Source organism: Acanthisitta chloris, unplaced genomic scaffold (genome assembly GCF_000695815.1).
Source record: "Acanthisitta chloris isolate BGI_N310 unplaced genomic scaffold, ASM69581v1 scaffold23665, whole genome shotgun sequence".
Lineage (NCBI taxonomy): Eukaryota > Metazoa > Chordata > Aves > Passeriformes > Acanthisittidae > Acanthisitta > Acanthisitta chloris.
In genome coordinates, this window is record NW_008674589.1 from 37852 (window position 1) to 51100 (window position 13249).

At 41.1% G+C, this 13249-nt stretch overlaps 1 protein-coding gene across 1 annotated transcript; it reads right to left on the bottom strand.

Annotated features, from left to right (window-relative positions):
• Nucleotides 1-628: 628 nt before the first annotated feature.
• FAM159A (family with sequence similarity 159, member A) lies at nucleotides 629-12958 on the bottom strand (the record flags this gene model as incomplete). Its single annotated transcript, XM_009075413.1, has 3 exons — nucleotides 629-732; nucleotides 10549-10688; nucleotides 12906-12958. Coding segments are annotated over 3 exons (297 nt in total), but the record flags the coding sequence as incomplete, so codon positions are not given.
• Nucleotides 12959-13249: the final 291 nt, after the last annotated feature.

Consider the following 13249-nt stretch of genomic DNA (forward strand, 5'->3'; position numbering starts at 1 on the left):
GGAAGTTCAACACTTCACAGATTAGTGCACCAAACTGAAACACTACTGCAAAATTTTTAAGCTTGCGTCACAAGAAATATTCCAACATATTTCGATGCAGAATCTGCAAAACAATTGCAGGTATTTATTTCAATTCACTTCAGTGTATACTGTTTCCAGTGAAAACAGCTGCTGAAATCAGAACTTCCCTACAAAAAATTCACTCTTCACTAACTTCACTGTTTGTTGGAAAATTCTCCCATCAAAATAGTTTCAAAAGAATCTTCTAAGGAAACAAAGGGGGGGAGGGATGATAAATTAAGAAAAATACAACGCAAATGCCAAATTTTATTGAGGTACTGAATTCACATGTTTGTGCACCAAACAGTCATATCTGACCAAAGACTATGTTCATGACACGAAGACACAACACTACGACGGCACACAGGGAAAGCTTCAAATCAAGCTTAGTCAAAGTGGTGTGCCAAATTCTGCTCTGCTTGACAACTGTGATATCTCACTGGAATTGCACCGGGTAAAGACAACAAGTTGCATGAAAATGACTGACAGCAGTAGCTCATATGTGCAAATCAAAACATATTACTTCTCAGTACAGAAACCATACACAAACACATATCCAGGCACAGCTTCAGATTGGCCTCTGGTTATCGACAGTGGTTGTAGTAGTCAGGAAACACCTCTGGAAGAGTGAGTCATGTTCCCGTGGTTTACAGTCACAGTCCATCCTTGTGGCTTAGGTAATCTCTTGAAGCCACTTGGCTTTGTCAATAGCCTTGTGAAGGATGCAGCTCTGAATCTGCAAAATACCAACCGTAGATAAGAATTAAACTGAACAGGGTAAGATTTTTTTTTTCCTCTGCTGCATAGCAGAGTTGATAGAAGATCCTACAAAAAAAATCCAGGACAAACCACACAGCTCAATCAATTTCACTAGCATTGCTTCTTTCCAAGCATCTCTTTGTATTCCTAACTCTTACCATGTGAAGAATTACACCTCTGAAGGGCATTACTATAGCTATGAAACACTAAATGCCTTCTCAGGGGGATGTATGTGTAGATCTGCTGCTGCTCCTCTGCTGTGCAAGTCAGGATTTCCACTCGCATGTGATAAAGGCTGAAGGCACAATGGTGCCAAAACAAAGCCAAAAAGGCTTAGCAGATGAAGACAGAGTCATTCATCCTACATTTCTATGCAGTGCCTCTTGGAAAATGCACCACTAGCAGCACGTTTAATTTCTGTTTAATGACAGACATACTCATAACATGTGCCTTTAATCCTGAAAGATACCAGAATATATTCCAAACCACACCTGAGGAATTTCTACACAAAATAATTGCTCCCTTGCTCATTAAAGCAGGATTGCTTCTGAGGTGAAGCACAACAGCTGTTGGTACAGCTGGGTGTAGAAACAAATGCTTGTCTGGATACACAAAAACATGGACATGCACTGAAGTCTGGCCAGAAAATTTCAGCTAATTCAGCTACTGACAGAAGTTCTGAAGTGTGAAATCTTGGAATCAAGGCAGATGGAAATTAACAGCAAAGAGCATCCTAACCAGCAAAGAACATCACTTCAGCACTGGTTCATTGAGAGGAACGATGCTCATCTGAGTTATCAGTGATGCTTTCTGTAGATTCTATTCTTTTTCTGCTCAAGGCTCTGAGGATGGTTATACATTCCTGACCAACTTAAATTAAAACATGAGACATACCTGCAAAGTGAGATTTGTACCCTCCCCCAGGATTGCCAGCTGGCTGACAGCAGGCTCAGTGTGAGTCAGCAGTGTGCCCAGCCAAGAGGGCAAAGCCCATCCTGGGCTGCAGTAGGCACCAAGTAACCAGCTGGTCAGGAAAGGGGATTATCCTGTTGTATTTAGCCTTGGTGTGGCCTCACCTTGAACAGAGTGTGCAGTTCTGGGCTCCACAATTTAAGAAGGATGTTAAGGTACTCAAAAGCATCCACAGGAGGGCAACAGACATGGAGAAAGGGCTGGAAGGAGTGTCTTATTAGCAGGGACTAAGGACTTTGGGCTTGTCTAGTTTGGAGGCAAGGAGGCTGAGAGGTGACCTCACTGCCCTCTACAGCTTCCTGAGGAGGCGAATGTGGAGACAGTGGTGAGGCACTGGCACAGGCTGCCCAGAGAAGCTGTGGCTGTCCCATACCTAGAAGTGTCCAAGGCCAGGATGGCCAGGAGCAACTTGGTCGAGTGAAGGTGTCCCTGCTCATAGTAGAGGGGTTGGACCTAGATGGAGGTCCCTTCCAACCCAAACCATGCCGTGATTCTATGACCTCTTCTCCCTGGTATCCAGTGATAGGGTGCGTGGGAATGGTTCAAAACTGCACCAGGGGATGTTTAGACTGGCATTAGGAAGCATTTCTTTACTACTTAGTCAGTTATCCTCCCTTAGGTATATTTGAGGATTTGGTTTCTCCTTTTTAACTACAGTACTTCGCTTTTTATTTTATTTCACCTTTTTTATTTCAGAACATTTCTCCAGAGCACTGAGATAATTCTGAAAGGTAGTTTTTAGCCCCAGAGTCTTCAACTCTTCCCAGGGTGGTGGCATTCATAAATTTTATACATATGCACTTTAGCCCTTCAGCCAAGCTCTTACTACTCAACTGGGATAGAGTACCAAGACATCCTTCTTCCCTCCAAAGAATGCATTTGAGAATGAGTCAGTGAAAACTTCTGTTTGACTGCATTTTTATAAAGATCTGTAGTCACAGCCACTTGTTCTCACTTATCTGACAGGCAAAATTACCTTGACAAAGAGAGAAATTAGACTCATTTGTCATGATTTGTCTTCATGAAAACTGTGTCAGATTTTTCTTGTGCATAACTCAACTGTTTAATAATTTAATAAATTATCACTCTAAGTTAGAAGCAATGCCTCCAGCTGTCTGTGCCCTCTCCTTTTCCTTTTTAAAGCTAAGAGCTGTGTTTGCCTATTTGGTGGAAAAGAACACACAAAGAAGCTTGAATTGTGTGCTGAACTACATTGGTTGTAAGGGGTCCTGTTCCTAATTAAAAACCCCAGTGAATCTGGCAGAAGAAGTATTCATGGTCAATCAAATCTAATTGGCACATGGAGCTTTCTCGCAGCAGTAGAAGGTTCACAGCCACTGATGGACTCTCTGGCTTAACACTGCACTGTGAAGTGGCTCCCCATGACAGATGTAGGCGTGAAATCTGCAACAAGCAGACGTGAAAAACAGAGGGGAAAAAACAATTAGAGACCTGGAATTTTTACCAACACTTAACCATCTTATGTGTTGGAGTTCAGCAGAGATCTTTGCCTCCCTTTGCATTTTCACAGAAAGCTCTCAGCTCCTCCATTCTGGACCAGAAAGCAGAAGGGCTCACAGGCTAATGACATAGCTTTCCTGGATTTAGCTCCAAAAGAGGTCTCAAGTATTTTGAGTCTTTATGCTTTATGAGCAACAAAAAGAGTTGGGTAATTCAGGCACCAAAAAAAGCCTCTAAATGTTTTGGTCTTTATATAATGCATAATTCATGCACTCAAACCCTACAGGATTCCTTTGCAGTTGGCCTTTCAATCTCTCCCTGTAAGCACTAGTGGTCAGCAGGCTGCACTTCAGGGCACCCTCTAGACAGGCTCTCTGCCACAGTGGAAGGCAGGCAAACAGAAGCACGAGGGAACGAGAGGCTCATGGCCTTCAGAAAGCAATGCCACACTCCCAGACCTCAACTCCTCTCAGTACATAGCGCCTGCCTCAGATATTTTTGGCTTTTCTCACTCCAGAAGGCTTTCTGACTGCAGGATCCATTTTAGTCTTCCCATGGCATTTTTCTCCCACAAGCCATTTCATTTGCAACAGCAGAAAAAAAAAACCCGTGTGGAGGTGGTTAGGAGTTTTGAAATTAGTTTTGCTACACTTAAGTGTTTTTATGCAGATGAGCAGCCCAAACTAACCTGTTATGCCAATAAACAGCACTGAGAAAGATGCATTTGCACTTAGGATGCAGAGTGACTTTTTTTAAGGGTACAAGAGAAAAGACATGAAGCAGGGAACTCTTGACACATTTACTTTCCTGCTCATCTGAGAACAACTGCTGGGCAAACAGGCCCCACTTTTTTTCCTGTGAGAGACATTGCTGATCTGCAGCTACTCTCACATTCTATGCCTGTTTAGCCATGAGCTTTCACCCCCTGCAGAAAGTAAAATGCATGTTTCATGCCATTTGAAGTCTTTTGCATTATTCATAATCCCTCCCAAGTCTGAAGTACAACTCATCTGTACTGGCATCCATTTTAAATACTATTTTGCATGGTCTGTGCTATAGGCAGTTTGACCTTTAAACATTATTTCAGCATAAAAATCAAGTTTTTTGCAAGATAACCCTCTCCAGTTGCCTGCCAGACTTGACTCAGCACTCACAGGGACCATCCCCAAGAAGCAAAGTATGACTAAACTTCTCACCAGAAGCTTCATTGCTCTTACCCTTTGGCATTCATGAGCCTTTCTAGCAGTTCACCACTACAGAAATTCTTTTGAATAAGTTACAGCATCTGCCTCCTTAGTAAGCTCTGCTGCACCCAGGACAGCATCAGGGAAAGGACAAAGGCAGCATAACCATGATCAAGTGTTCACGTACCAGTAAATCAGGAAGAGATTTGTCTGTGGAAGGACTCTGTCCAAGTCTCTGCACACACATCCCTGTGCAAGGACAGCACCAGGGCAATGTGTAAGTAAATCAGAGACAGTTTGTTAGTGCTTTTCAGGAAGTTAAAAAGCCACATAAAGAATTGTGGCATCTTGAAAAATCCATATAAAACATAGTAGAGAATATACAAAAACAACAGAGTAAAATGAAAATAAACTATATTATAGTACCTCTTTTCTTTACAGCATTGGTAGAATCCATCCAGTGCCTCTGTTTTTTAACATATTGAACTCCCTCTAGTCTCACTGTCTGTAAAACAAAAGCATTTTCAGTAGAATTATCAGCATTATTCTTCCTTTAACTGCAAGTAGTAACATATAAATGTGCTCATTGCAGTAGGAAAAAACACAATTCCTGGAATCTTCTACAATTTTCAGAGGACAGCATAGACCAAAAACCATTCCACTTTCCATTCCTGAGCCTCTGGGAGGCTGCAATTATTAACTTACTTGTGTCAAAAAGGAATAACTATCAAAGTGAAGAGCAGTTTAAGGTAGCAGCACTTTGGTCCAAATAGGACTTAAAGCAAGAAATCAGAGTCTCCTGAAAGAAACTGCAGAAAAAAAATCCAACATTCAAGAAAGTAGATCAGAAATCTCAAACTGTCATCCCTCTCCAAACGTGATCAGTCACTATTGCCTTCACTGAACCTTCCATCAAGTGACCCCAAAGCACTGTGTGTGTGTGTGTGTAGCTTCATAATACTTCTTTGCATAAAAGAAGTGTTACCTGTATTTCACAGAAAGATTAAAGTGATGACAGGAGCAAATAAAGCCATTTTTAGTTAGGTATTTCACCAGTTAATCAGAAAATCATTAGCTCTGGTGACTCTCATCTTTTGAGCCTTTGGTTTTGAAGCATCTGAATGTTGTTTTTCACAGCACAACTTCATAGGTTAAAGTAAGTCATAGTTTATTAAAATTCCACCAGCTAACTGGGACACACACCTGCTTGGAGCAGGCAGCTCGGAATCTTTAGAGTCAGTGCAGGTAACCTGAGTTTGCCCAACTGATCAGAGTAACTAAAGCAAAGGCAGTCTGAGGGGATCACTGTAGGAAGGGAGAAGAGAGATACTCTGCCAGTAATTTGCACTGATACCTGCTGATGCCTGAGAAAGCAAAGCTCTAGAAGGAAAGACTTTCCTGACCACACTTTGAACTTCAGTTCTTTTCTTTTTTACCTTATATTCATTCTTTCATTCCTTTCCCACTTACTGTTTCCAGTCCTAATTTTCTGCTGCTATGCTTCCCCTGCTAGTCCCTGTATCCATGAACAACAGCTCATGCTTTGAATCCCTTCTCTCGCTTTTCTCTGCCCTAAATCTCTAGTTGCTCCAACCCTGTACAGGCTTTCCATCCTCAAGACTCCCTCTTCATCTCTCTCCCCAGGCACCCTCTGCTCTCCAGCCCACCCACAGCCACTGCTCTACTTCCTGCCCCTCTCAGGAGTTCCTGCATCCCCTCTGGGATTGTTGCCTCCCTGCTCTGCTGTTCTCAACCCCATTAGTCCCATCCCTCTTTCACATGCTTTTGGTGTTTTCTACCATATCTGAATTTTTCATATATTTGAATTGTGCCCCAAGAGGAATCTTTAATTAAGGAGAGAAATAGAGACAGGAAGGTCATCTGGTTATTTTTCAAGCTGAGTTTTTCCTTATTATGAAATGAAACCATGAACTTTTGCATACTATGATGACACTGCTTTGTAAGAACAAGGTATTAATAACTTCTATTAGAGCACATTTTTCCCAGCACTTATGATTAATTTACAAGGCCATAGTTCTCTTCACACTCCAGCCCAAAGGTCCCTGCTGTCTGACTCTGAATCCATTACAGAGGTCTTTCTGGGCGTTTTAAAGGAAAATGTTAGTTACCATCACAAAATGCAATTCGCTGCTCTCGCTTTGCAGTGCTATAGAATCCCTCACCTCAAAGGTCTTCCCAAACCTGGCAGAAATACAGGGGCAACTCAGAAAATGTGTTTACAAACTCTTTGGGTCACCAAAGCGGAGAGTCTCTATCTACCTTTTATACCTCTGACGGCAAAGCCCATTCTAAGGGGCCAGCAGAGATGATCACTCCTCTCCCAGCAGTTATCTGGTCAAGGAGAGCACATGTGCATCTTTCCCCAGAGCTGAGCAGCAGATGTGCCTTTAGATTCCTTCTTTTCTGCCTGTTTACCACTCCTCTCCTGACAATTATGCCGTATTTATTCAGTCCTCTTCATCTCCCCTAGATGCTCCTGCATTGTTCACTGAGATTTAACTTGCCATCTTGTAACTCCCTAGTTCCCTTCATTTTTGAAGTGGATAAACCCTTTGCACAAAGAGAAGGTTTTTTTGCTTAGAAGAAGAACAAACATATGCCCAAATTCCCTTTTACCTTGGAAAAAATTCCTAACACTTTCATTCTCAGGGCTTGGATTTCTTTGTTTACCAAGAAACAGCACGGTCACAGTCCTGCAGCCTTCAAATAGGAGAAACAGAAACATCTTCAAAGAGTTCAATGACAAGTCCTTTCTCTCAGAAAGAGCTTAAAGTGCAACTTGTATGATTAAAAAGCAAGTTCACTATGCTAAGAGAAAGTATGGTCTGCTGATTTGAGTAGTCATCTTGGTCTCAAAAAGCATGGCTCAATTCCTGTATCAAGCTAGTCTTAGAGCTGTGTTTTTAGAGATATCATAAGCAAAAGGACAAAGGCCTTCTGGTTAGTGATGTCCTTTCAAAATTCCACTGGACATCAATGTCTAAACTGACAAAGCATTAAAAAATGTTACAGTTCCCTTCGGTGATGTCTCTTGTGAGATGGGGCTGTAGCATCTCCCTACATCAGAAAGGTAGTTATGAGCACAGAGGTAAAACTGAGCAGCTCTTTGACACTTGAGCAAGGCAGAACATTAAATCTCAAGCCAAATCCTAGGTGAACCTCATGTTCTGAGACAGAGTGCAAACAACAAAAACTCACTGTATAAAGAGCTGAGATTTTGCCTGTAAAGAAAGAGTAGTAAAGTACATTGCTGCTTTTTATTGAGAAGTACTAGATCTGATAAGAAACTATTAAGCTGTAAATCCCTTGAAATACAGGATCTTCTTGTGTGCCTGTACATAGTGTCTTGCATATTAGGGACTGACTCTGCACTCTACACTATGATACTACAAACAGAAATGAGTATAACTCCAGTAACAGTTAAGTAGTTATTCCTTAACTCTACCAGTGACAGAGAAAAGTTTTCAGGAAATTCAGTTCTCAGAATAAAATGTTGTTTTTAACTAGGGCTAAAACATGCTTAGCTAATTCTGGAACCAAGTATGTGTGTTGGTACCACTGAAGACCATTTGTTCAAGACTAAACAGGCAAATTCCAACTGATCTGTCTTTTGCAGAATCAGAAACTTTAAAGTGCTTCACCTCCAGTTTATTGTTAAATTTATGATTGATCTTGAAATTATTGCTGTAAAAATCCAACAATGTCACTTCTCTGTTTAGGAGATCTTGGATGAGTCCACAGAACACTGACCAAGTTTGACAATTACATGAGGAAGGAAAGGCATACAATAATCAATTGGATGTTTAATGAAATACAGAACTCCAACTGAGCTGATGCATTTATGATGAAATTGAATATAATAAAAAAATATTGCTTTCAAAAATGAGTGCTCTGTGAATGCTCCAGGGGTACAGATGCTGCACAACACCTGATGTGTGACACAGCCTTCACCTAAAGGCAAGATGCTGCTAGTCCAGGAAAAGCCGGGCTGAGCTGAGGTCACAGTTAACACTCATGGTCCTCAGACCTGCAGTTTTCTGGAGCTTCTAAAACTGTTTTTTAAATTCATTTTTATTGCCTATATATGATTATGCTCATATCTCAGAAGAACTGAACGAGAAGGAGACAGGCTGCTTTTATTGCTCCCCAGGCCTGAAAGCAGCTAACCAGGCATCTCATAAGACACTCAGACCTTGCCTGACTTCCACGCAAAAGAACCCCAAGTATGACGAAGAGAAGCACTCAGGCTCGTCAATGAAATCCTTCAATGTTTCCAAAGATCTCTCAACCCTGGCAAAGCAACTGGCTTTCAATTTCCAGCAATCCACCTCATCAACAGCTAAAGCCATCAGAATTTAGATGTGAAATAATTGTCATTCAGAGCAGCCAAAGAAGCGGAATAATAAAAGTGAAAAACACAGGATGAAGGCAAAGTCAAAACTTTTTACAAAGCAATGAAGTCTGAACAAAGCTCAAAGCCACACAGGAGATGGCTGGGAAAAAGCAAAGATCTCTGAGTTTCCTGGACCTGTAACATCTGGAATCGTGAGACAGGATGCCTATATGAATCAGTGGGGTCATCAGTGGGGGACCTTGGGATGCTGTTCACCTCATGACAGGAAGACAGGAATGATCTCTAATGCCCAAGCAGGATGTGGTTTTGCAGCAGGGTTTGAGTCTGTATAGAAAGATGCAATCACTTGGCAGCAGCAGTGCAATGGCACCTGCCTCCTCCCCAGCTCTCCATATGCCAAACATGTCTGGCACAAAAACACAAAGCATGAGAAAAACACCACTGCTGTCCTGGCAATGGATTAAGAGCTGGTGCCATAGCAGGAAAACCTGAGGGAAGAAGCTAAATAGCAGCATGCTCAAAAGCATAATGGCAGTTTATAGTTAGAACAAAACCAGCTTGTGGAACAGCACTAGAGCATTTTGTTCATCCCACCCAAGAATTTATTTAGGGTGTTCTAGGTAGCAGGTCTTCTTTCCACTCTCTCTCTCCAGGAGAAGTGTGAGTTTTCAATTTGCAGATTAGTAGCAGTTTGCTGAACGTATGACTTTCACTTCAGCAGCTTCCTCAGCTGATACAGCTCCGAAGGGAGCTCCTGACAGCCCTATGAACCACTGTTAAACCAAGCCCTGCATTCTCTGGAGAGCAAAATGAGACACAGGAAGTTTGGTGTGAAGTGAACTGTGTTAACTAGACACTCAGGAAGAAACTTACTGCTGTATAACAGACCATAATTACAGTAACTCATTGGTCATTTACTGCCATGCAGGTATAGAAGCATTTTAAAATAACAACTAGAAGGAAAATTTGAAGTGAGGGGGTTTTCCCAATAATTATTCCCCTTTTTTAATTTGTTCCATTTCCAATGCCTAAATAAATACAACATTCCCTTTGCTTCCTACCACTTTACTGTCTGAACTGCTGAAGGTACGTTTAAACATTTAGGAAGTCCAAGCAAAGGGTGAAACTTATCGCACTCTATCCTGCCATCAAGACATGCACTCAGGTTTCACCAACATAGTGACTGTAGCAGCAGCAGCAGGTTTTTCCCATGCCAGTGGGCTAGTGCTGACTACATGCACAGCTCCTGCAGGCATCTGCCAACACAGCTGGGGCACAACTATGGAAACAAGGAGTCAGACTTCAAAGACTGGATCCTATGTCTGGAGGAAAGAAAGAGAGAATTATCTCTGTCACAAGAAAATACACTTAAAACCTCTTCTGAGGTTCTTATTCCTAGAATTAAATCACTACTATATGTTTACATATTCTTGACAGGAAATCCAGAGCAACTAAGTCATTAAGCCTTTTCCGGATAAAGGGTCTTACTTGTTGCACCTTTACTGCAAAGTTAAACACTCTTCCTACTACTAAATAAATATACTGAGCTTGTGTTAAATTTTTTGAGTTTGGTACAGATTTCATTCAGAAGGTAAAACAGCAGGACAGCTTGATTACATCTTGAGGTCCCCATGAGAGAGAAAATACACGCAGTTGGATTCCTCCACATCCGTTTAAAGGCACAAAAAGGCTTTTCCTCTGCAGGTGATAATGTACATCAATAACAACTGGCCTTACCTGCCATCTGTAAGCTTAAACCAGTATCCAGTTTGCTGCGTGGCTTGGTGCTGATAAATAAATAACAGAGAACACACACAGTGATGATAAAAGCAAAGAGGACCACTGCTGCTATTGACAGGCCCACGAGTGCTCCGACACTAAGAGAGAAAAACAAAGAAATTAAATGTACCAACAGCCTGGGATACCCATTAAAACAGTGGTCAGGATGATGCCTGGAGTTTACTTGTACTAGGCATGGGAGTGACTGTGCATTTTACTGGAAACACAAGTTTCGAACTCAATACTTAAATTCCATAAACTGCAATTATTTCATTGCCCTCAGAAGGGTCAATGTCATTATACAGCAGTTGAACATCTGGCCCTCGGTGACATTTCATGTTACCTATGGATACTACTCCTGAGTCTGATTTAAAGTGTGTTTCTGAAATAATTTCATGCAGTGACTGACATCAGTGAGATCAAAAAGTTCTTCTGTGCAATGCACGTTCCTAGACAAGCATAATACCACATGCACTCACAGAGAGAGATTCTAGGGCTCCAGACAGCTCCAACAATATGACTATTAATGCTGTATTTTCAGTCTGAAATGCCATTTCTATAGAATAAAAACCATGCAATCCATGTTATTCAATTCTGTTAGCAGTTCTGCAGAGCAGGGCAGAGCACCGTCATCACTGTTGTGCCTTTGCGCTAATGCAATAAATCTCCAATCAAGACTGGAGAAATTCTTCCATGATTTTTGTCATAGTAAAAGGAAAACTAGAGCTGAATTTGTTTACACACAATACCACAATCATCAAAGAAGCAGGAACTTAATTACTCAGGAGGCTATACTTACAGTAGTATATGTAGATTTTATCAGGATACTACTCCTGATAAAAGGATAGAAGCTACTTTATACATCTCCCACAGGCACAGAGTGAGACAGTATACATATATGTATATACAGAAATCTCTCCTTATTTCCAACCCTTCTTTTCAAGTCTTTTCCTAAAATAAAATTCCCATGATGAAATAAAGGACCAAATACAACACAGTCTAGTTATCATTTCCTATTCTCTCCTGGCCATTTGATGCCTTCAGTGTTCCAGTCCTCTATTCTATAGTGCGTGCTAAAGACCCTGACTTCTGGAGAAATGAAACAGCCTTTTGGTCACAGATGAAGTGTCTTAGGATTGAGAATCCTTGCATTACTGCTCTGGTGTATTTACCATTTTGACAGATGCAAAAAGGACAGAAGAGAGATGAATGTCTTAAATTCTACGAGCTCCATCCTCTACTCATAAAAATGCCTTTATATATCACTGCTATCAGTGAGAAGTCAACTCTACTGTGGCCTTGCAGGGAGATGAGAAGAACTGTGCCTTGGGATGTTTTCATGAATTTTACATTCAAAGTACAGCAAAGCATTTCTACAAGCTCCCATAGCACCAGCAGACTGATATGTCCACAGGAAAAACTTAAAATCAGCAGGATGAGAACAGCAGATACCAGCATGACTTTAACACACGGTTTTCATTAGTTATTGGTCAGACTCATTAATGAAGTTTGTGCAATTTAGCTCCATGCACAACTGAAATAATTTGTTATCAGCAAAATGACTGGGTCTGGAAAGCACAACTTTGCCCTTAAGAGGATTTTTTTTCATGGTATTTATCATCTGCATGAAGTAGGGTGTCCTTACGTGTACGTGTATGCACCTAGTAAGAAACTCTTTCCTTACTGTTTTTTGGCTCAAACAAAACTTACAGGCAATATTCTGCTTAATATGGAATCTGAATATGACCTTAAGTCAGAGATCTCACCTGGGTTCTGGCCTCATTTTTTGCATTTTCACTTGGAACACCTTGACCCAAATAGACAAAAACACAACACTACAGGAGGCTGAGCTGAGCAGCATCAAACCAAGTGATACAAACAAGGCTCTTCACAAACAGCTATTTGTGCTTTTTTGTCATGACAGCAGTACCACTGTTCTAAGACTCCATTTAAATTACAGTCCACAGTGCAGGACTAAGGAGGTTGCTCAGCATTAACCAAACACTGAGCTGTCCTAAAGTCAAATAGATCAAGCACATATTAATGATTATATGTTTTTCTACTCAGGCATCTGTAACTTCTCAGTTGTAGCTCTCCTCCTGCAGTTGTAGAAGGTGGCATTAACAACACAGCTGTGTATTGTACAGCACAGTGCATCTTCAGTGTCACTACATAACCTGTGTAAGATGCTTTGTGACTTATAAATGGCAAAGGTAAGAAAAGCAGTTCCTGAAAAAGTATCCATGTCAATGACTTATCATAGGTTATGTGCCACCAAAAGTATTAGCAATGCTTCAGCACCAACATAAGAGAGCCTCACCCAAAACATGAAGGTCAGAACCACAAATGCAAACAGACACTCTGGATTCTACTTCCAAAATGAATCAGAAATCAGGATTCAATTTGTACCTGCTCTTTCTAAACAAAATTATTCAATACCAGAGTGATCTCAATGTCCTGAAGCCATCAACCCTCTTAGAAGGTATGATTAAGTTCTTTAAGATTAATTTTGGGTTAAAATTCAGGGATGGGGGGTTCTTTCTTAATTTAATTCAGAGGAATTCAGTATGCCTTCCACAGCACTGAACACTGATGTTTCTTAACCAAAACCCAATCTTTTCTTTCTTTTTCAATAGTTAAAGCTGTTATCAGAAACAAA